Source organism: Lupinus angustifolius, chromosome LG01, assembly GCF_001865875.1.
Source record: "Lupinus angustifolius cultivar Tanjil chromosome LG01, LupAngTanjil_v1.0, whole genome shotgun sequence".
Taxonomy (NCBI): Eukaryota; Viridiplantae; Streptophyta; class Magnoliopsida; order Fabales; family Fabaceae; genus Lupinus; species Lupinus angustifolius.
Window position 1 is genome coordinate 107,630 of NC_032009.1, and position 21,230 is coordinate 128,859.

The following is a 21,230-nucleotide window of genomic DNA, read 5'->3' on the forward strand; positions in this document are numbered from 1 at the left end:
TATTTCATCATTTATTGCCAAAACAAGCTTGATGAATGAATAAGAAAATTATGTGTTGTTGTTGTTGTTTTTGTTTAGGAGGAATCGATATTGAAGAATAAAGTTGAGATGTCTTGTTCTTCTTCTTCTATATTGAAAAGCATGTTGATAAGGAATAGTGCTACTACTTCTTCTACTACTAAAGATGTAGTGTACAATCATAATAATATTAATATTAATATGAAAAAGTATGATGTTGTTGGAGTTAGATCAAAATCAATAATTCCATGGAAAGGAAGGGTGATATCATATAATCACATAGCTCAAGTAAGAAACCAAGCCATGATATCACCACCAACAACACCACCCACCACCAAAAAGGTACCTACTTCTACATACCTTATCAAATGCATTTAGTATAATATTATTCAATCAACTCATTTTATTCCATAATCTTTTTGGGTAAAGAACTAATTCATTTTGGGGTTCGTGATTGTCTTTCCCAACAAGTATCACTCTTAAAAGTCGAATTATCAACCTTAAAGATCTAATGAGGCTTTATACAACTAGATTCAATGTATTGATCCCTAACTAGCTTAAAGAGTATACCTGAGTTAGAATTATATTGAAGTTGATCTATAAATTAATAATCTTATTTATTTATTCTTCAGGCTTTAAGAAAGTATAAATAACTATTTTATATTTGTTTGATTAGGTTTCTATAAAAGATATAGTTAGTGGGATAAACCGACATGATTAATGGAAAATAAATGAGAAATACGAAATTAAAAAAATCATTCTTTTAAGGTTGAAACTAATTGAAATCATTTTAAAATAGGGGGCTATTTAATTATCTTATTACAAAAGGTATAATTATCTCGTAGTTGTAATGCTGTATAAACTTTGTTTAAATTATTTTATTTTGTAATTTAGTTTTATCAAAGTGATGAAGTAGAAGCAACAACATGTTAATCTAGTGATATAAGTCTTTGTTAGATTCTAGAATGATTAAAATATCAAATATTCGATTTTTAAGAATAACACTTGTTGGATTTAATGATATAGGCCATATAAACTTTGTTTAAATAACTGAAATATGTAAGATTTGAATAAAAATGTACAAAAGAATAATTTCAACATAAAATTTTAATTTATGTAGATACGCATGAAAACAATAATATATTTATTAGAGTTAAATGTGGACGTAAAAAACAATAACAATATATTTTTTGATAATATAAAACAATGAAACATTTATCATGTATTAATTGTGTAAATAAACTAGAGCTAACAATGAACCGAATTAATTCGATATTTGTTCGAAATTTGATTCATTATTTAGCTCAACAAATTTGGTTTATGAACCAAATCAACCGAAATTGAGCTGGAAATTGAGCTCGTTAAATAAATGAGTTGAACTTGAGTTGAATACAGTTTGGGTCGTTGGAAATGACTCGATATATATAAACAATTATTTTTCATGTTTATTATTATACCATGACTCATATTTTTAATGTTTATTATTATTATATATATAAACAAGTCATATTTATATATATATATATATATATAACATTTTACGATATTTTTAAAAATAAATTAATTATTTGAGTTGTCTAAATGAATCAATTGGAATTGAGCTGAACAATTCACGAATTTTAATTGAGTCGAACTCGAGCTAAAAAAATTACTCGAATTGAGTTTCGAGCTGAGCTTTGATTCGACTCAATTTAGTTCATTTCCGGCCCTAAAAATAAACACATGAAAAACAATAACATATTTATCACGTATTAATTATATATCTAAAAAAAATGTTTGGATCCACTTTTAACTATGGGCTTGTGTCATGCACATGTGGCATAACTCTATGTGATGCAAAATGAACACTTATGAAAATGGTAAGTGGATAAATAAAATAGAGATAAGTGCAATGAACCATTAAATATATTACTCGAAATTGGACTTTATAATTTATAATTGTAAGAGTTGATGAGTAATTCCAAGATTTTAGAATGACCATCATTAAATATATGTATATGATGGATCATGTATGAAAGCACAACTTATGTTTAAGTTATAAGTTGTAATTACCTGAAGAAAATGTATTTAAGATAAAAATATAATTATTAAATATTGTTCTGCCGAGTCAGAAATCAACAGACACACAGTTGTGATATAGAAGATGTGATCACATCATCTACCAAAGTTTGATCGGTGAAGCTGTTCCATGAATTAGGAAGAATTTCCAAATTCACAATTTGATTTGTCAACATTCCATTCCTATAAATAAGATCACTCTGAAACATTTGATACACTCAGAAAATATACATTGAGTGCATATTCAACTTCTTTGGTTGTGTACATTTCTAACATGTCTTCTAAACAGCGTGTATTCACATTTGGCAAAGGAAGGAGTGATGGAAACAAGACCATGAAGTCCTTGGTAAGAAGCATCCATTATCTCATCACAACAAAACATTGAAACTAACATGGAAAAACATAACACATGTTATTATATGTGAAGCACAATAAGGTTGTTTACTTAACATGTTTTTACTATATGTTCCTTTTTTGATTGATGAATTGCATACATGTGAATTATAGTTGGGAGGAAAGGGAGCTAACTTGGCAGAAATGGCAACCATTGGTTTATCTGTGCCTCCTGGACTCACCATATCAACAGAAGCATGTCAAGAGTATCAAGAGAATGGAAAGAAGATACCACCTACCCTATGGGAAGAGATACTTAAAGGTCTCGATACCATCGAGAACGAAATGAGGGCTTCCCTCGGGAATTCTTCAAAACCTCTCCTCCTCTCTGTGCGCTCCGGTGCTGCGGTATGAGCCTTTTTTTTTTGTATTTGGTTTTGGTTTATATCTGTGTATGACACCCTACATGTTTGTAATAATAGCATAATGTATCAGAACTTTGTGTTATAAGCTGTCATTTTTAGACATACAAGAAATATTAGTGTTTTCATATGTTATTGGTGAATGCCCTAACTTTATAATCACTTTTTGAAAGGCATATTGAAAAAGCCTACATCAAAATGGTAATAAAGTATAAGAATGACATGAATGGGAATGTTATAAATGAAGAAGTTGTTTGTCTATATATAGAAATTTACTTCATAGTATTGAAAAACCATGCAAGAAATATGTGTTTTTTTTATTGTAGTATTGATTCACTTCAGTTTCATGTTTTAGTCCAATATATGAAGTTCTTGATTCAAATAATCTGTAAAAGATTTCCCTTTTACCTGTTCTTTTAACCTTCATAAGGAGAGGTGTTCTCTGCATTGATCTAAATTTGATCTAGCAAACATGTTTATTGCATAAACTGACTTGTTTCCTCTACAAATACAAGGTTTCCATGCCTGGAATGATGGACACAGTTCTCAACCTTGGACTGAATGATGAAGTTGTAGCTGGATTGGCATCAAAAAGTGGAGAGCGCTTCGCTTATGATTCGTATAGACGTTTCCTACACATGTTCGGAGATGTGGTAAGTGGTTCTTTTACACCCTATGAATCAATTTGCTTTTTGTTTGATTACTTTTGTAGGTTGTCAACATTTCTTTAGCAACTCAAAGTCAAACTAACCAAAATGAAAGCTAAATGCATGCTGTTAGCATTTATCCTAAATTGAATCTGTCTTTCAATTTTATTTTCTTTGGTCAGGTACTGGATATTCCACACTTGTTGTTTGAGGACAAGTTACAAAAGCTAAAGAATGCGAAAGGTGTTAAACTTGACACTGATCTAACAGCTTCTGATCTCAAAGATCTTGTTGAGCAGTATAAGACTGTCTACCTTGAAGCCAAGGGTGAAGAATTTCCCTCAGGTGCTGAATGCAATACCATCCACTCCTTTGTGTTTTGTGCTCTTCATTCTAACGGTCCTAGTTATTGATCGATTACCAAATCTTTATAAGGAAAACAAATATATCTGTTGAACCTCGATATTGATTTACCAACTGCAGATCCAAAGAAGCAGCTAGAGTTAGCAGTTAATGCTGTTTTTAATTCCTGGGATAGCCCAAGGGCTATAAAGTACCGGAACATTAATCAGATATCCGGACTAAAGGGAACTGCGGTGAACATTCAGTCTATGGTATTCGGAAACATGGGGAATACCTCAGGAACTGGTGTCTTGTTCACTAGAAATCCAAGCACTGGGGAAAATAAACTTTATGGGGAGTTTCTGATTAATGCTCAGGTTACATATGATATACTAGTTGTTATTTACTTCCATACAATTATAATCTCATTAGTCTGCAGTGGTTTGTAATCACTTTCGGTGTCAACGTTTCTAAGAGGTGTGTAACTTGTTTTTAATAGGGAGAAGATGTAGTTGCTGGAATCAGAACACCTCAAGATTTGGAGGCTATGAAAACTTCCATGCTAGAAGCTTACAACGAACTTGTGGAGAATTGTGAAATTCTAGAAAAACATTACAAGGATATGATGGTAAAATTTCAGTTCCCGGAGATTTTTTTTCCTACTTTTGTACTGTTTGTATAGATCGAGCAATAGGTAAAGCTTCTGAAATTGCTATTACAATGCAGGATATTGAGTTCACTGTTCAAGAAAATAGGCTGTGGATGTTGCAATGTCGAACTGGAAAACGTACCGGTAAAGGTGCAGTCAAAATAGCCGTAGATTTGGTTAATGAGGGGCTTGTTGATATTCGTTCTGCAATCAAGATGGTAGAGCCACAACATCTTGATCAGCTTCTTCACCCACAGGTATGTACTTTGTTGCAATTTTCATTACCTATGCATGATTTTCTAGCTTCCTTTTACACATAATGCATTGATCTAAACCACTAAAAGCATCAAAGTGTATTGATCTCACCCTTTGCTTTCATTATCTAAGCACTGAATGTGTAAGGACAAACAAAACTAACTAGAGAGAAGAATCTGTAGAGGCTATGAACAGAACCATATACATTAGTCAGTAGTAACATTTTGAAGAGTAGCATTATTTCTCTTGTTGATATTAATTTTGTTGATGTATCTTGCATGTTTAATATATGCAATTTATTTCCACCTATATTTCTCTACTAACCTATCAGATTCACAAGAATGTTCTTGACTGCTTCAAGTTTATTTGGTTAGTTTGAGGATCCATCTGCTTACAAGGATCAAGTGATTGCCACCGGCTTGCCTGCGTCCCCTGGTGCAGCAGTAGGGCAGGTTGTGTTCAACGCTGAGGATGCTGAAGCATGGCATGCACAGGGAAAGAGTGCCATCTTGGTATTCCATTTTATTATCGAGCAATCATTTTTCTTATCTCTATTGGAGTTTTTTTTGGTTAGGATTAAAAATTGTCCTGAGTTTTAGTTTCATGTTTACGTTGAACATATTTACACCCATTAGCACTCGATAAACACTAAATCCACTCTCGGATGGTTGAAGGTGAGGACAGAGACAAGTCCAGAGGATGTTGGGGGTATGCATGCAGCTGCTGGAATTTTAACTGCCAGAGGTGGTATGACATCTCATGCTGCTGTTGTAGCCCGTGGATGGGGAAAGTGTTGTGTGTCTGGTTGTTCCGATATCCTTGTAAATGAGAACGAGAAGGTAAACACTTAGATTTTTCATTTATGTAGCTGACATATCACTAAATGACCATTATACTGTTGGTAATTTGGTGTAATCTCAATGGACAATGCAGGAGGTTGTGGTTGGGGATAAGGTGATCACAGAAGGAGATTGGCTCTCGCTGAATGGATCCACGGGTGAGGTGATATTGGGAAAGCAGCCACTTTCTCCTCCAGGTCTAAGTGATGATTTAGAAACCTTCATGTCTTGGACTGATGGAATAAGGAATCTGAAGGTGCTGCACATATATGCTTTTTTTGCTACACAAGTTGAGTTGAATAAAACATCATATTCATGTGTTCTGAAATTTCTCTCATGTCATTGTTATCTGTCAGGTATTGGCGAATGCCGACACACCTGAAGATGCACTAACAGCTAGAAAAAATGGTGCCGAAGGGATTGGACTATGCAGGACAGAACACATGGTACAAATAAATATTAACATGTTTGTAACAAATGAATGATAAGTGTGAACACATTGCCTTTTCTAATAGACATATCAAATATTTTTATTTCCTTAAAACCTGTTGAATTGATTTGTTTAAAAATAATCCAAGAGTAAGATCCACTGAAATGAACTATTGTATTTATTTATTAGTTGACATTCTGTAGTTAATTTTTTTTTTACATGTTTTGGTGTGCTTCAGTTTTTTGCTTCTGATGAGAGGATAAAGGCTGTGAGAATGATGATAATGGCGGCTACACTAGAACAAAGGAAAGCTGCACTTGACCTGTTGCTACCTTATCAAAGATCAGATTTTGAGGGGATTTTCCGCGCAATGGATGGTCTCCCAGTAACAATTCGATTGTTAGATCCTCCACTTCATGAGTTTCTCCCAGAAGGTGACTTGGAGCATATTGTCAGTCAACTAAGTTCCGAGACAGGCGCGAAGGAAGAAGAAATCTACTCTAGGATTGAAAAACTATCAGAAGTGAACCCTATGCTTGGTTTCCGAGGTTGCAGGTTTGCATGTCCTTCTTATGCTGCTCATATGATAAATAATTGTCCATATGACTGATGATTACTTGATTAGTGCTGTAACCTGCAATAAGGAAGTTTGTGTTTGATGACACACGTAAATACTTACACACGCTCACGCACAAATGAGGAACATGTTTCATAATTTGTTCATGGATTGATAAGCTATTCCTCATATCTAACAATTACAATTCTGTGAACAGACTAGGAATATCATATCCAGAACTGACTGAGATGCAGGCCCGTGCAGTGTTTCAGGCTGCTGTTTCAGTGAGTAACCATGGCATTAAAGTTTTTCCTGAGATAATGGTTCCCCTTATCGGTACACCTGAGGTAGGATCCTTTTTCTTCCCTATTTCCTTCCATGTTGTTTTTCCCTCAATTTGATTAACATGTATACTAGTTGAAACATTACACGAATCACCGTCTTAAGTTCTCATATTGATGAAGCCCTTTGACGTAATTATAATGTATAAGCCAAACCTTTTTACTTGCAGGAATTAAAGAATCAAGTGAGTGTAATAAGGAATGCTGCTGAGAAAGTGTTCTCTGAAATGGGTTCATCTTTAAGCTATAAGGTTGGAACTATGATCGAAGTTCCAAGAGCTGCCCTTGTCGCAGACGAGGTAAAACTTATATCCTTAAGAAATAGGAATATGGTAAAGAAAAACATTGGACTTAAAACCTTAGAAGAGTATAATTTCAGCAAAACAGTTAAAATGGTTTATTTACACTTCCTATTTTTTATAATTCATTTGCATAGATCGCGGAGGAAGCAGAGTTCTTTTCATTTGGAACCAACGACCTTACCCAAATGACATTTGGATATAGTAGAGATGATGCTGGCAAATTTCTTCCAACATACCTAGCTTCTGGTATTCTGCAGAATGATCCATTTGTGGTTAGTTGAACAACATTCATTTTCTGATTGAGGATACATCAAGGATAGTTGCTCTATTTGAAAAGTTGAGAATAATTGCAGGTAATTGACCAGAAAGGTGTGGGTCAACTAATCAAGATGTGCACAGAAAAGGGTAGAGCTGCTAGGCCAAACTTAAAGGTATGAACAACTTGCTCATACAAATTTGAATAACAAGATGTTATTACTCATTGCACACCTTAGTTATTAGTATTTAATACTATGTCAAATGTGGTTTAATATCTGCTCTAATGATTATACACCATTGAGGTGCTTCTTGAGTTAATTTATTTAACTTATTATCAGATTGGAATATGTGGAGAACATGGTGGGGAGCCTTCTTCTGTTGCGTTCTTCGCGAACATCGGACTCGACTATGTTTCATGTTCTCCATTTAGGTAAGATCTTAAGCTCTATATTATATTTGAAAATGAAATATCTATCTTTTAAACTTTCAAACTAAACCTTGTTGAGGACCTTTTTGCAGGGTTCCAATTGCTAGACTAGCAGCAGCACAAGTTGCAGTTTAAGTACAAGTTGTTCTGGTGCATGATTCTCTAAAAACTGTAAACAATTGTGGCTAATAACACCATATTCATCATTGATGGAGATTTATGCAAAGAGGTCAGATAATGGAAGGTTAAAAGGGAAATTAATAGTGAAATCTTTGCAATTAAAATAAAAGGGGAGAAAACAATCTGTATAAATAATGTTTCTCTTACAATTTGATTGAATAATGTGTCTAATAAGATGTGTCTTTGTACATTTGACTTTGTATGTTATTAGCATGGAGGTCTGTGTATATCTTATCATCTAATAAGATCGATTCTGCAAAATTCTTCTGTATATCACCAACATGCTATCTCAAAGTTCATCACAGCTTCAATTGATTGGAACTAATTCTTTTCGAAGATTCATGGTTATCCTCTCCCAACACGTATTACGTATTGTTACTAGAAATTGGAAGACGTTTAACCATTATAACTTTTAAAGATATAGTGAAATTATGTGTATTCAACTAAATCATAAATTTAAGTCATTGCTATTTGACTATTGGTAAAATCATTGTTGAAGATGAAATTAAAGCAAATGAAGATAGAGAGACATGCATATGTAAATATATGGGATGCCAATAAATGTTTTTGAGAGTGATACAATGAAAGGACTAGAGTCATCATATTTTGGTGTATGATAAGTTAAGTTAGAAAATGAAGTGGCAGCCTATGACTGCCCCAACTTTGTTGTAATTTTGTTGAATCCTAATATCCTATCGTATCATGTCCCCAACCTTGTCAAGCCACATACATATTTTGGCATTAAACAAAAGCACCATGTCTTTCCAATCCTTTCCTCCTTTCAACACCATCAATTACTAAATCCTCCTACTAAATCATCCTACCTATGAGGAAGTTATATATGTCACATGATTGATTTACAAGCTACATGTGTCACTTTCTTGTAGGTAGCACGATATAACATTACTTTGACATAGTAAATAAAGAATATTCATATACTAGTAGATAACGTATCTCTTTCAACCAATAAAAATATGATATATATACTGTTTTGTTTTATATTGTTTTAGAAATATTTTTTATAAAAATAATTAAATATAACAAATGTTAAAATTTTATTGGCGAAATGAGACAACTTATATCGATATATATTATTATTGTGATAATATGTGTTAATTAATAATAAAAAGAAGAGAAAAGATAGGAAACATAACCGGAGCATGGCGGCAGAAACGGGAAGTTCGAAGTTCGATCTTCCCGAGGAGATAGTCCAATTGCTACCGTTGGATCCTTTTCAGCAGCTAGACGTGGCTCGTAAAATCACCTCCATTGCCCTATCGACACGTGTCAATGACCTCGAATCTGAGTCGTGTGAACTACGCGCCGAGATCGCCGAGAAGGATAACCTCATCGCCGATCTTCAAGCTCAGGTGGAATCTCTCGATGCGTCACTCTCCCAAATCGCCGATAATCTCGTCCGAATCGACCAACAGAAGGTCGTAATTAACCTCGCCCTTCTTCTTCCATTTTTTTGTCCCAATTGATTATGACGATTTTGTTTTGTTGTGATTATTATAGGAGAGCTTGGTGAAGGAGAATGCTTCACTTTCTAATACCGTCAAAAAGCTCAATCGAGATGTCTCCAAGGTGTTTCCCCAATTACTATGCTTTATCGTCAATTCTTAATCTTCATTTTAATCGATTTTGTTGTTTGCTCTAATTATCTTGGCAAGAGCGTAATTTGAGTAAGGTTTTAGATTTAATACTTTATCAAGGGAAACTATGCCGAACTCGTACGAGGTATAACTGTTGGGTTTATTCAAGTGTAAAGTCTCACCTATGCAGCAAAAAGAGTTTATAAGTAGAAAATGTTCATAAAACTAATATCTTAAGGTTTTGATGATGTTGTGTCTCACTTGTGGTTCTACATTCTTCTCATACTCTAGTAACAATGGAGAGCATGTTAGAGGCTACTCGGTCGCACAGGTCCAACAATAACTTCATTATACTTATTGTAATTACAACCATCTACTTTGTAAGGGCTTGTTTGGTGGAGATGATAAGATAGTCTATCATTCTTTTGCAATAGAGAGTTTGGTGAGCTAGTGTGATAGGATAAGACTATCATGTTGGCTTATCTTATATGGTTCAAATGTTGTATTTACTATCCGGGAGTTGGGTTAAGATGAGCATGATAGGATAGTGCAGTTTTTCCCTCATACCGGACTATCTTCTATCCCGCCACTACCACTTCAATGCCATCATTATCTGGTGCGCACTAAACATCTTTTATCATGTTTGCTATCCTACCCTTATCCTATTCTGGCAACCAGATGGGCTTTAAGTATGATGATAATTGAATCTAAGGAATCTGAGGAGGTGAGTATAGCATTTTAAAATGAGAGGTGTTGTGTGTAAATAAGTTACATCTCATGGGAGATCAGTGTAGTTTGTTGGACTTATGAGATCTTGGTGTAAATGTGTGCAGTTGGGGGCTTTCAGAAGGACACTCATGCAGTCGCTTCAAGAGGATGAAGATAACTCTGTAAGTTACTGATTTTTTCTTGCTCCCTGTCTAACATTTCTTATATTGCTTAGTGCTTACCTTATTTTTTTGTTTGGGGAATTTGATATATAATGGAATGATTTGACCTATTGAATAGGTTCTTCATAAGTCATCTATACTTACTATCTCATGTATGAAATGTCTTTGGTAGTACTAGCTATCACTACTTGTTTTAAATTCTAAGGGTGTCTCCTTATGTAACTTTTGGTTTTTACCTGTGTTTGGCATAGGGAGGAGCTCGAGACATTGTTGCTAAGGTGCAGAGTCAATCAAGTTTGAGTTCCACATCGCAGATCGGAGGTACTTCCAATTTGTGCTATGCAATCCGTCTCTTTTACGACTTTGTAGTGTAGGTTCATTGTAATTGACAATATACCAATATCATATTATTAGAAGCTCATTTACTTACCACAAGGATTATATAAATGTTTCATATGCATTTCCGAAAACTTCCTGTTTAAGGCTTTGGAACATCATTTAATGCATTTACATCATTTTTTGTCCTTCGAATATGCAGTCAGTGTCCTGTCACTCCTCCTAACAGACCCTTAAAGTTCATGCCCTTAAGCTGTATTTTTTTCTCATTTTGGGTTTTAAGAAGTTCTCATTTTGTTTTCAGATGATGATGCTTCATTGCCACCATCTAAATCTTCTTCAGTGCGAGCCTATATTTCTGATACAGGAAACTCTCTTACTGAGGATCATGAATATGATGGTATGTACTTATCATCTCCGAGGGAATATGTATACACACATTTCATTTTGCATTACAAAAGAAGTCAGGATCACATCTCTCATGTTTTGATAGGCCGAAAAAATGATCATGTATAGCTTTGCTGTGTATCCTGACTTTTCTTGCATTGCTTTTCTATTTTCAACATTGCAGCCATAAGACCTCGAGTACCATACAATCTCCTCTTAGCATCCCAAACTACCACACCTCGGCTTACTCCACCTGGTTCCCCTCCTAGCTTGTCCACATCAGTATCCCCTATGAGAACATCTAAACCTGTGTCTCCAAGGCGGCATTCAATTTCGTTTTCAACTTCGAGAGGCATGTATGATGATAGGTCTTCAGTGTTTTCCTCAGTGTCCTCAAGCCATGGTTCAATATCAACCTCTGAGATTGGAACAGGATCACAAGGTGGTGAGTTGTTCTAAGTTCTAACTCTGCTGTCATTGCATTTGTGCTAGCAGATTATATCTAGAAATGTTTTCATTAGTTTCACTCTGTAGTGGATTACATTCTTGCATCTTGTATCCACATGAAGTGATGCTTAATTAATATACTCGCATGTTATTTTCTCATATTTAATTTTTCTTTGGTGTCATAGGACGATCGCGAGTGGATGGGAAGGAGTTCTTTCGCCAAGTCAGGTGAGGGCCCTTGTATTTGAATTTGTCGGAAATTATGGAACCAAGTTTTCAAAAACTTGAAGCTCTACTGAACAACAATGTGTAACCACGTCATTAGATTTACTTTGAGCGTGTAAACACATGTCTACACACATGCTGCTTTTTCCATAATTTAGAAGGACCTTTGCATGTTCCATGGTTTTAGCTATCCACCTACTACGATAGCTATTTTTACCTATCATATAATTTGAAAATTAAGGTGATACTAATGAAGTAGATCCAAACGTCTTTAGCCTCTCAAATCAAAATCATATTGTCTCATTTCATACTATTACAAATCTCTTTGAATTGGTCATGCTGCAGTGAATAGCTCAAAATTTTGTCATTATTGTTTGAACATTTGTTGAATTTGGCAGCACAAATGTTAACGTCTGCGTTTGACAGTTGATTATTCATTTTGTCTGTTTTTATTAGGAGTCGTTTGTCTTATGAGCAATTTGGTGCATTCTTGGCAAATGTTAAGGAACTGAATTCCCATAAACAAACAAAAGAGGTAATCTCTCATGTTTATGTTTCCGTTGACCCCTTCCTGCATTCTTCCCTTTTCAGTTAATTGACAGTTGTCTGAAAATTACAGGAGACACTACAGAAAGCTGATGAAATTTTTGGGCCTGAAAACAAAGACCTATTTGCTATATTTGAGGGATTGATTACTCGCACTGTTCATTGAATCTGTAATGGCTGATATTTTCGTCCCCCTTGGCTTCTTTTCCCAGCCACTGTATATTATGTGCTACTTATTGTGATATAACATTTTTTTAACATAAATATCTGTAACTTCGAATTGCCATTGTTATTCTTTGTAGTGTGGGTGGGTTGTCTTTTCTATACTTTGGTTAATCGGTCATCTATCTTCCTCTTTTTAGAAAACTGATGCTTGCACAGATTTGATTTTTTGCAAATTCCCAACATGCTTGTGGAAATCATTGAATAAAACTTTAAGTCTTGCTATAACTTTTTGATTATGGAATCAGCAATTTGGATTCTTAATTGTTTTAAATCAAAATATATTCTTAATTGTTTCTTCCTAGTAGTCTTTGACAATGTTAACTTGAATCTTACTTCAGATATATCTGATTTTGGGCTTCAAAAATGGATATCTAACCAATGGAGTCACCATATTCTCTCCAAATTTGAAGGCACATTTGGGTTTTGTATATTTAACTTCACAAGTTTTTTGTGTTCAATATTCTCAGTCCTTTTTTATTCCTAATTATAATTATAAAATTCTTTTGGATAATTTAAACCACATAACAACATTGTAATTAAAAATTAAACCAAGTTTAAGGGGCAAGCAAAAATTGGATTGGTCCATTCCTAAATGAAGAAACTCATTTCTCATCAAGGTTGTAAACACTATTGACAATGGACTATTTTAAGAGGCTAACCAAACTATAAGAAATTAGTTTCACATGATGGAAAAGGAAGATACTTTCTGAAAAAACTCATTTTAGATCAAAAATATTTAGTCAACTACATTCATTTTTTATAAGCACTCACCCATCCCTTTCATCCAACTTTTTTACACAACCTCACATTTTACTCCAAATATTTCACATCTACAAATACGTTTACTGAGTTAGCAGAGCATTAATTAACTAAATTGAATCAAAGATGTGTAGTAACTTTGAGTCTTGTAGATGAAAAAAATAACTATTAGAAAAGTTAACTCTTCACATACTTATGAATGTTCACGACTTAGATATGATTGTCTCTAGTGCAAAGATAGGTAGGAAACAAAAAAAAGATGTGTAGTAATAAAAAAAAGGAAAGTGAGGCAAATAAAAATAACAACTAGGAAACTACCTTTCCCGCTGGGTGACTTGGATCTGGAATAAAAATAGAAAGAGAAGAGAGAGAGAAGAGAGAGAGAGAGATCAAAGATTTTTGTGTGAAAATCGAAGTCGAAAATGAGAAGCAATAGGGTTTGGTGTTTACTCTTGTTGATGCTATTGATCTTTGAATTGGATGAAGTGTTGAGCTCCTACGCTGGTTCAGCTACTTCTATCATCAATCCTTCTCAAGTCAAACAAATTTCATGGAACCCAAGGTACTTCATTCTCTCTCTCTCTCTCTTAACCTTTTTTCTATTTCTTCCAACTAACTCATTCAATTTCTTCAGAGCTTTCGTTTACCAATCTTTCCTCACTCATTTGGAATGCGATCACTTGGTCTCTATTGTAAGTATCTTTATATATTCATTTTATTCTCATCTAAATTCGTTACTTACTCAACCTTGTTCTTAAATTTAGGCCAAATCGGAGCTTAAGAGATCTGCGGTAGCGGATAATCTATCTGGAGAGAGCAAATTAAGTGAAGTTCGAACTAGCTCTGGCATGTTCATTTCCAAAAACAAGGTTCCAATTTCATAAATATACTTACTCCATAATTACCTGAATCTACTCAATGGAATATAATCATCATTCATGGCCTTCTTATTATATAGGATCCTATTGTTTCTGCCATTGAGGACAAAATTTCAGCATGGACCTTTCTTCCTAAAGGTATCATTACTATTCAACATCTTAACTCAATAACAATAATCAAGCCTTAGTTTCATTATATGTAGTATGTTAAGTACAATGTAAAATATTGTAGTTTTGATTAAAGTTATCATCCAAGTTGCTAACAATAAGTCCTTGTCTCACCATGTCTAGTCGATTGAAGATGTTACATGTTAACTACAATGTAAGATACTGTAGTTTTGATTAAAATATCTCCAATAATATATCTTGGAATTATCAATTTTACTTCAACTTTCATGAGAAATAGTTTGAGCAATTAATGTACGGTGCTGAGAAGGGAAGTAGTTAATGCTTCTTAATTTTCTAAAGTGACAAACAGTATAAAAACAGAGAAAAACACTAAAGTGGGTATTTTTGCTTTTGTTATCGGTTATTAGTATCTTCTTAGGTTTTCTAGTTCTACAATCTATAAAACAAAAACATTGTTTGTTATTCTCCCCAACAACAAACAAGCTTTTAGGTAGGGTTGAAGGACGACATAATTGTTTGTTATTCTCCAAATATGAAAAATATTTTTTCTTGATATTTTTAATAGTCATCCGTAATCTCTCACCACTTCTGTGTTTGTAAATGATTTCATTGGTTTTAAATGGAGGTTCACTAATAAAGGGCTGTGAAAAAGAATCAGTTAAAAACACCAATCAATTATGTTATAATGTTCTACTATTGAATTTCAGAAAATGGCGAAGACATGCAAGTATTGAGATATGAGCATGGGCAAAAATATGACCCACATTATGATTACTTTGCTGATAAAGTTAACATAGTCCGGGGTGGACACCGCGTTGCAACTGTTCTCATGTATCTCACTGATGTGACCAAAGGCGGTGAAACAGTGTTCCCTCTTGCAGAGGTTGGCATATTAATTTACGCATCTCTTTCTGTAGAACTATAAAAATGTATCATTGGAAAATCATTGCAGGTGTAATTCATCAGAATTTGTTTTCCTTAGTTGAATGGCTTTGCTTCTAACTGGTCTCCTTTAGCACAATTTTTACCATAATATCTTGCAATTTTTCTCATGTCTTGGTTAGATGCTAATATTTCATTCACTTTTCTTGGGTAGATTATAATTTATCATTCTAATTCTATGACACTAAATAGTAAATACTAAAAGCCTTGGAGACCTAATTTGAAATTTGGAGGAATTAGAAGTTTGTTTATTTGAGTGGGGTGGCTGGGTACTCGGATAAGCAGTATAATGTAGAAGATACATGTCATGTACACTGGACACTAAACATGTTTTGTGCATGGAGGGTTGTAAATGCAATCTTTTCTTCAAATGTATACTCAAGATACTCTTCTCTGATAATCTGGTTTCTTGTGTGTCTGTCAAAGGGCGAATAGGACTGTTCTAGTTTTATGGAGGAATTTGTTTCTCTCTTTTATTAGTGATAGCTGATTTAGATAGCTTCTGAATTTTCATTCGGCTTACAGGAGGCTCCACGTCGCAGAGGTTCTGAAACAAGTAATAACGATCTCTCTGAGTGTGCCAAGAAAGGAATTGCAGGTAGGAAAGTGGATAAAATAATTACTTTTACAGGTTTTCCTCTGTATTATACTTTCTCATCACATTTGCCTCAATAAACTTACCTGAATTGTTGTCTTTCTTTTCCTTGACATTGGTAGCGAAACCGCATAAAGGGGATGCCCTTCTTTTCTTCAATCTTCACACAAATTCTACCCCAGACACTAGCAGTCTCCATGCAGGATGCCCAGTAATTGAAGGTGAGAAATGGTCAGCAACAAAGTGGATCCATGTTGACTCATTCGATAAGACGGTGGGAGCTGGAGGGGGCTGCTCTGATCAGCATGAAAGCTGTGAGAGATGGGCTTCCCTGGGAGAATGCACCAAAAATCCTGAGTATATGGTAGGATCTTCGGACCTTCCTGGGTACTGTAGAAGGAGCTGCAAGGCATGCTAGAAAATTTTACTGAATGCTTTCTGCTATTTCTGCCACTGGGTTTTGATTTTCATTTGTTTCTACTTTTCCCTGGATTGTAAAGTAAAATCTGTATCATTATAATGCTTAGCTTCCAAACAGTGCTCTCCTTTCAAGTGCTACAATTGAGTTGTATTCAGAAACTACTTTATTGGTTATTTTTGTGTATTACATTACCTAAGAGATAAACAAAGTTACATGAACTTAAACCAGAATCTATTTTACATAAACCGAAATCAAAAGTCTCTGACTAAAATTTGAGCATATTTAAGCATTTTTAGAATCAAGCCATAGTATTATTAACACATGCAATTTATGGTCCCTGCTATCATGAAAAATAGCAGCAATACAAGTATACAACCGAAAACTGTAGTCTCTAAAACAACAGAAAGTGCTCTCTAGCTTTTATCACCGGTCATCCATTGTCTCTTCTGTTCTTCAAAGCTTCCAACCTTAGCTGACTGTTTATCATCGCCAAGCTTGTTTGCATACGAATCATGATAAGCCTTGGTATCAATATCACTTAATATTTTGACCAACTTTCCATGCTTCTCATACACCACTATTTTTCCATCTCTGGATTCAACACCATCAGCTATGACTTTGATGGGTTTGACCTCAAATTTTGGATTAAGACTTGAAGTGTTATCAGTCATGACAATTGCACCCAGAATCTCCCACAAGAATGTGTCCTGCCAAATGCAAAAATTATAATGAAGTTCTGCCAAATGCAATTTCTTACAACCACAGTTCTTCAAAGTGAGACATTATCATTAAAATCAAAATGACTATAAGGTTAGTTATTTTCCTTGTTTTATCTCAAGTTGTCTTATCATTTTTATCTTTACTTATTTATTTTGTTATCTCAAATCTTATGCAACTTTGTTAACTTAACAAACTTTATAAGAACTTACCATATGCTGATATCTGTGGTGGACTTGTTTCAAACGGTATAGCCTTGACAGCAGACGCTTGGAAAACACAGCTTCGGGTGTTTTTCTCGTCGCACACAACCGGTCTATAATAGTTGAAAACGAGCTTACTCTTCGCTGGATACTGAGTGGAATGAGTGTGATGTTAAGTTTTGATTCAAACACAGTCTTGGCTGCTAAAGGATCCAAGAACATATTGAATTCTGCATATTTGTTGGAAGGAACAGAAATGATATTTCCTTTGTCATTGCCATTCTTGCTGATGTGTCCCCCTAATACATAAACCTCCTGCAACATTTTGGAATTGCCATCAGTAGGCAAATCATAATCATCTTACTTAGTAGCTGGTTGTTCATGCTGACATAAATAACCATTTCAAGTAGATGGTAACTAAATCTATAACATAACTTACCTGAATTCTAGAGCTTATGTTTTTCACCGATACAACCTTTGCCAAATTAGTCAAGGGTCCATTGGTTAATATTGTAATCTTAGACATTGGTTCAGTTGCTTGCAAAATAGATTCCCAAACTTCCATAGCTAGTGGTTGTCTAAGTTCAGGGTGATCCGTATCCCGAGGAGCCCCAAACTTCACAGAGTTTTCTGCTGTATACCTGAGACAACTTGAAGGGTTAGTCCATTGCTGGAAACAAACACTGGAAACATACAAGTAACATGAACCAGTAAAATGATCTATTACAGTAGTGTCTAAGTTGCTGATTTTTTGTATCAATGTTTGTGTAGTCGACATGGCATGGTGCATTTTAGAATTATCGAATAATTCTAAATTGATTAGGAGATAACATCCAAGTCTAATTCATTTTTAGATGACATATATTATATTATTTCCTCTAGTTGCAAAAGTAAGCTTCCATTTCCCACAGTCAATAAGATTTTAATAACTTGTAATGCAAGAAAGCAGCTGAAACGCACCTTCTAGGGCTACGCGGTAGATCACGAGCAAGACCATACAGAGTATCAGAGTCCAGAAACCCACCACTGCCATGGGGAATGGCTTTAACATACTTGCATTCACCAACAGCTGAAAATGTTGGATCTGATTGATTCATTGCAAAAACATCTCCTAGACCAACCAGGATATCGTCACGACCCATCATGTGCAGTAAATCATAGATGATATCTATTGTTGCAGGATTTGCCCATCCAGTTGGGGTCACCATGATTGCCTGAACCCAAAGGTACAAGGAAACTACATTTAAGGTTGTATATAATTCTATAATCAAGTTTGGTTTTTAAGCACCAAGTGCAAGTAAAATTAGTGCTCAAATTAAGAGTAGAGAAGTTCCTAATTGGACTAAAAGACCACAGAAGAGTTTTTCTTTTGGAAACCTATTCCTTAGTGACAATATTTTATTCAATGTTAATAAAGTAATTCAGAGAAAAAAACTAAAGACTAAAAATCATAATACCTTAAGGTTGATCACTTCAACAGGCACTTTTAAGAGGTAAAATAGAGCAAGAAAATCTCCTGCACTCATGTCCATGTCAAACACAACAGTTTTCCCCAGTCTTATATCTTGAAAATCTGGCTTGTAAGTTACTTCTCTGTAGTGAGGAAACTCTGTAGCAAAGTTAAACCTCCCAGCTTGCTGTGGTTTCTTTAGAACCTTTGACCCACAAAAAAAAAACAATGTCAAACTTAGATACATATGTCCCTTTAAGAATCCAGTGAAAATCAGAGCGAAATAATTGAGTTACACATTTCTTGGACAAGTAATTTATGCATGTAGCTTTTTTCACATACAACATAAAATGGTGTGATTGGTTAATCATGAAGATTGAAGAGGCTTTAAAAAAATACCAAAACTCACATTCAAGAAGTTTATGAAATATTCTCTGTCAAGTGAGCTCCCAGAATCCTGATTAGGCTTTGCTTTTGTGGCAACAAGTACTCTAACTGAGTCTGGACCATTTACCTCTGAGGTGTAACCATCCTATAGAACATGTTGCAGCACATAACATTAACATTTGCCATATCTATCTGTGTCTCATTGTATCTAACAAATTATAAGTTGTAACCGGAAAGAAAAGCTAGTACCTGACATCTCCCTTTTCCATTCTTCACAAAGCAAAGTGCATCTCTAAGTCCATCTTGAACATGACCACTATGCACCCCACCTTTCTCTAGATTGAACTTTGGAACTTTCAGGTCATCAAAAAATGGATTGGAGCCATCAGATATACCATATGGTTTGTTTGAAGTGATTACAGTTATGTTTAAATACTCCATTTCAGCAAATTCATTCTCCCCTTTAATGTTATTAGATTTACTCATGATTGAGACAGCTATACCAGCTGTGAAAGAGTCCCACATGAAATAACTCTGAACAAACAAAGAATCATTATGGATATTAGTTCCATTTTTAATCCATATCATAGTAGATGCTGGGAAAAGAAGATAATAAGCATGTATAGATTCATTAAGAAAATACCGAATAGAATTCATTGTCGAACCAAGTATCACGAGCCATTTTCAAGGACTTGAAAGAGTATTGTGCCTCATTTGTATCTTGACTCTTTTCAAATGCATTAAAGAATTCTTCAGTGATGGGTATTGTGTTTGTTGCATCAAGAGGAACAAGGGTGACAGGAATTCCAGAATGAATCACCTAAACAATGAGATATACTTTCTGTTATGCATATAGATAATATATAGTTATGTACTTATCTCTGATATAAAACATGCATAAGCTAAACCTTAATAAGACATAATGTTGCTGATTATAGTTGAAATCAAGGGCTAAGCCGCTAAGGTAAACATCAAAGAGTATTATTTATTTCAACTGAAACATCAATGAATGCACAAGAACAGGTCTTATGCATATTGAAAAGACTGACCTGGTATGCTGCAAAAGGGTCCCCAAAAATGTTGAACTCTGCATAAGGATTAGTATTATAGTCTGTGAACATATTGCCATGATCACCACACTGCCTAGGCACACAGGAAGAAGGTGCATTTTCGGGGCAGCAACCGGTTGGGTTGCTTGACCTTACACCACCACCCATGATATAAATGTGCTTCACATTTTTCTTGAGGTGAGGGTTACTCATAAGGAAAATGGCAAAGTTTGTATGTGCTCCAGTTATAAGCACAGTTATAGGACCTGCAGATATTTTATCAATCAGCACTTGCTGAACACTTGGTTGTCTTAGCGGTGTATATCTCCTTTCCCCCTAATTTCATGATGAAAAGTGATTAGTGTATCAACATTTTCTTATAAAAAAATGAGTTTAGTGAATACTGATAATATTTTAGTTCATATATGATATATGTGTTGTATATAGTTAGCAAATGTAGTTTTAGACAAATTGAAGATAGTGTTAGATAAATGTGTAGAAAGATGAGTTTTTTATATACCTGTGGAAGGAAAGCTTTTCTGATGCCAAAGTTAACATCAATATCTAAGCGCCCTCCAAAAAGACCTACAGGAATGGCCCTTCTGTATCTGCAATCTCCTGCTGTTGTCATCCCCTGATATATTCAATCAAAATGAACTCATACTATCTTATCTTATCTTATCTCTCTAATGGCATCCACCAAACATGGCAAGTAAATCTAGTTGAAGTAGAACTACATACCTGTTCTATGATTGGAAGATATCCACCCACATTAGGGAGTATGGTACCATTTTGAAGTATTCCACCTTCACCTCCAATGCCAACAGCTATATCATCTCGACCCATCATGTAAAGTATGTCATAAATTTGATTCACAGCATGGCCTGCACTTGTCCATGAATTTGTGTTTATGGTCACTGCCTGCAACATTGGATCCATAATCATCAAATAATATGCATGCATGATTGAATTGGTATATATATATATATATA

General features: G+C 34.6%; 4 protein-coding genes across 11 annotated transcripts in view; 3 read left to right on the forward strand and 1 right to left on the reverse strand.

Annotated features, from left to right (window-relative positions):
* Nucleotides 89–8,323, forward strand: LOC109343458 (pyruvate, phosphate dikinase 2). 4 transcript variants are annotated; one of them, XM_019581751.1, is made up of 20 exons: nt 89–360; nt 2,366–2,422; nt 2,584–2,817; nt 3,347–3,484; nt 3,661–3,823; nt 3,962–4,197; nt 4,320–4,448; nt 4,547–4,726; nt 5,099–5,236; nt 5,399–5,563; nt 5,658–5,819; nt 5,920–6,009; nt 6,232–6,548; nt 6,767–6,896; nt 7,061–7,189; nt 7,327–7,464; nt 7,546–7,623; nt 7,789–7,880; nt 7,970–8,048; nt 8,107–8,323. In XM_019581751.1, exons 1-19 carry the CDS (start codon nt 109–111, stop codon nt 8,010–8,012), a joined length of 2,871 nt encoding a protein of 956 aa, XP_019437296.1. In that variant the 5' UTR covers nt 89–108; the 3' UTR covers nt 8,013–8,048; nt 8,107–8,323. The 4 variants fall into 4 exon arrangements, with proteins under 4 accessions (XP_019437296.1, XP_019437307.1, XP_019437317.1 ...); XM_019581762.1 differs by having other exon boundaries at nt 7,970–8,032; nt 8,085–8,323; XM_019581772.1 differs by having other exon boundaries at nt 89–248; nt 285–360; nt 7,970–8,323.
* Nucleotides 9,178–12,775, forward strand: LOC109343493 (uncharacterized protein At4g15545). Of its 2 annotated transcripts, none has more exons than XM_019581828.1 (9): nt 9,178–9,493; nt 9,576–9,644; nt 10,486–10,542; nt 10,794–10,863; nt 11,183–11,278; nt 11,450–11,707; nt 11,898–11,940; nt 12,394–12,472; nt 12,557–12,775. In XM_019581828.1, exons 1-9 carry the CDS (start codon nt 9,218–9,220, stop codon nt 12,647–12,649), a joined length of 1,041 nt encoding a protein of 346 aa, XP_019437373.1. In that variant the 5' UTR covers nt 9,178–9,217; the 3' UTR covers nt 12,650–12,775. The 2 variants fall into 2 exon arrangements, with proteins under 2 accessions (XP_019437373.1, XP_019437366.1); XM_019581821.1 differs by having other exon boundaries at nt 9,179–9,493; nt 11,450–11,710.
* Nucleotides 13,806–16,610, forward strand: LOC109343506 (probable prolyl 4-hydroxylase 4). Its single transcript, XM_019581840.1, has 7 exons — nt 13,806–14,029; nt 14,102–14,159; nt 14,232–14,336; nt 14,426–14,483; nt 15,182–15,357; nt 15,942–16,014; nt 16,134–16,610. The coding sequence occupies exons 1-7, from the start codon at nt 13,890–13,892 to the stop codon at nt 16,427–16,429; spliced, it is 906 nt and encodes a 301-aa protein (XP_019437385.1). The 5' UTR covers nt 13,806–13,889; the 3' UTR covers nt 16,430–16,610.
* The window catches only part of LOC109343475, a 5,483-nt gene continuing 418 nt past the window's right edge, over nt 16,166–21,230 (reverse strand). The window contains exons 2-13 of one of the 4 annotated variants that reach the window (XM_019581810.1): nt 20,980–21,159; nt 20,759–20,872; nt 20,239–20,574; nt 19,833–20,009; nt 19,439–19,723; nt 19,212–19,334; nt 18,810–19,007; nt 18,313–18,566; nt 17,792–17,993; nt 17,362–17,667; nt 17,005–17,124; nt 16,166–16,920 (exon numbers count right to left, since the gene is read on the reverse strand). In XM_019581810.1, the coding sequence (XP_019437355.1) occupies nt 16,846–16,920; nt 17,005–17,124; nt 17,362–17,667; nt 17,792–17,993; nt 18,313–18,566; nt 18,810–19,007; nt 19,212–19,334; nt 19,439–19,723; nt 19,833–20,009; nt 20,239–20,574; nt 20,759–20,872; nt 20,980–21,159 (2,370 nt within the window). In that variant the 3' untranslated portion in view covers nt 16,166–16,845. Of the gene's footprint in view, nt 17,140–17,361; nt 17,668–17,791; nt 17,994–18,312; nt 18,567–18,809; nt 19,008–19,211; nt 19,335–19,438; nt 19,724–19,832; nt 20,010–20,238; nt 20,575–20,758; nt 20,873–20,979; nt 21,160–21,230 lie in introns of all 4 variants that reach the window. The other 3 variants (XM_019581801.1, XM_019581792.1, XM_019581782.1) reach the window with 3 other exon arrangements.

Coding starts and splice junctions, on each gene's coding strand:
- LOC109343506 (XM_019581840.1), top strand. CDS start 13,890: ATGAGAAGCAATAGGGTTTGGTGTTTACTCTTGTTGATGCTATTGATC. Junction 14,484..15,181: donor ATGGACCTTTCTTCCTAAAG/GTATCATTACTA, acceptor ATTGAATTTCAG/AAAATGGCGAAGACATGCAA. Junction 15,358..15,941: donor CAGTGTTCCCTCTTGCAGAG/GTTGGCATATTA, acceptor TTCGGCTTACAG/GAGGCTCCACGTCGCAGAGG.
- LOC109343493 (XM_019581821.1), top strand. CDS start 9,218: ATGGCGGCAGAAACGGGAAGTTCGAAGTTCGATCTTCCCGAGGAGATA. Junction 9,645..10,485: donor TCAATCGAGATGTCTCCAAG/GTGTTTCCCCAA, acceptor AAATGTGTGCAG/TTGGGGGCTTTCAGAAGGAC. Junction 11,941..12,393: donor GAGTTCTTTCGCCAAGTCAG/GTGAGGGCCCTT, acceptor TGTTTTTATTAG/GAGTCGTTTGTCTTATGAGC.
- LOC109343458 (XM_019581742.1), top strand. CDS start 109: ATGTCTTGTTCTTCTTCTTCTATATTGAAAAGCATGTTGATAAGGAAT. Junction 2,423..2,583: donor ACAAGACCATGAAGTCCTTG/GTAAGAAGCATC, acceptor TGTGAATTATAG/TTGGGAGGAAAGGGAGCTAA. Junction 2,818..3,346: donor CTGTGCGCTCCGGTGCTGCG/GTATGAGCCTTT, acceptor TACAAATACAAG/GTTTCCATGCCTGGAATGAT.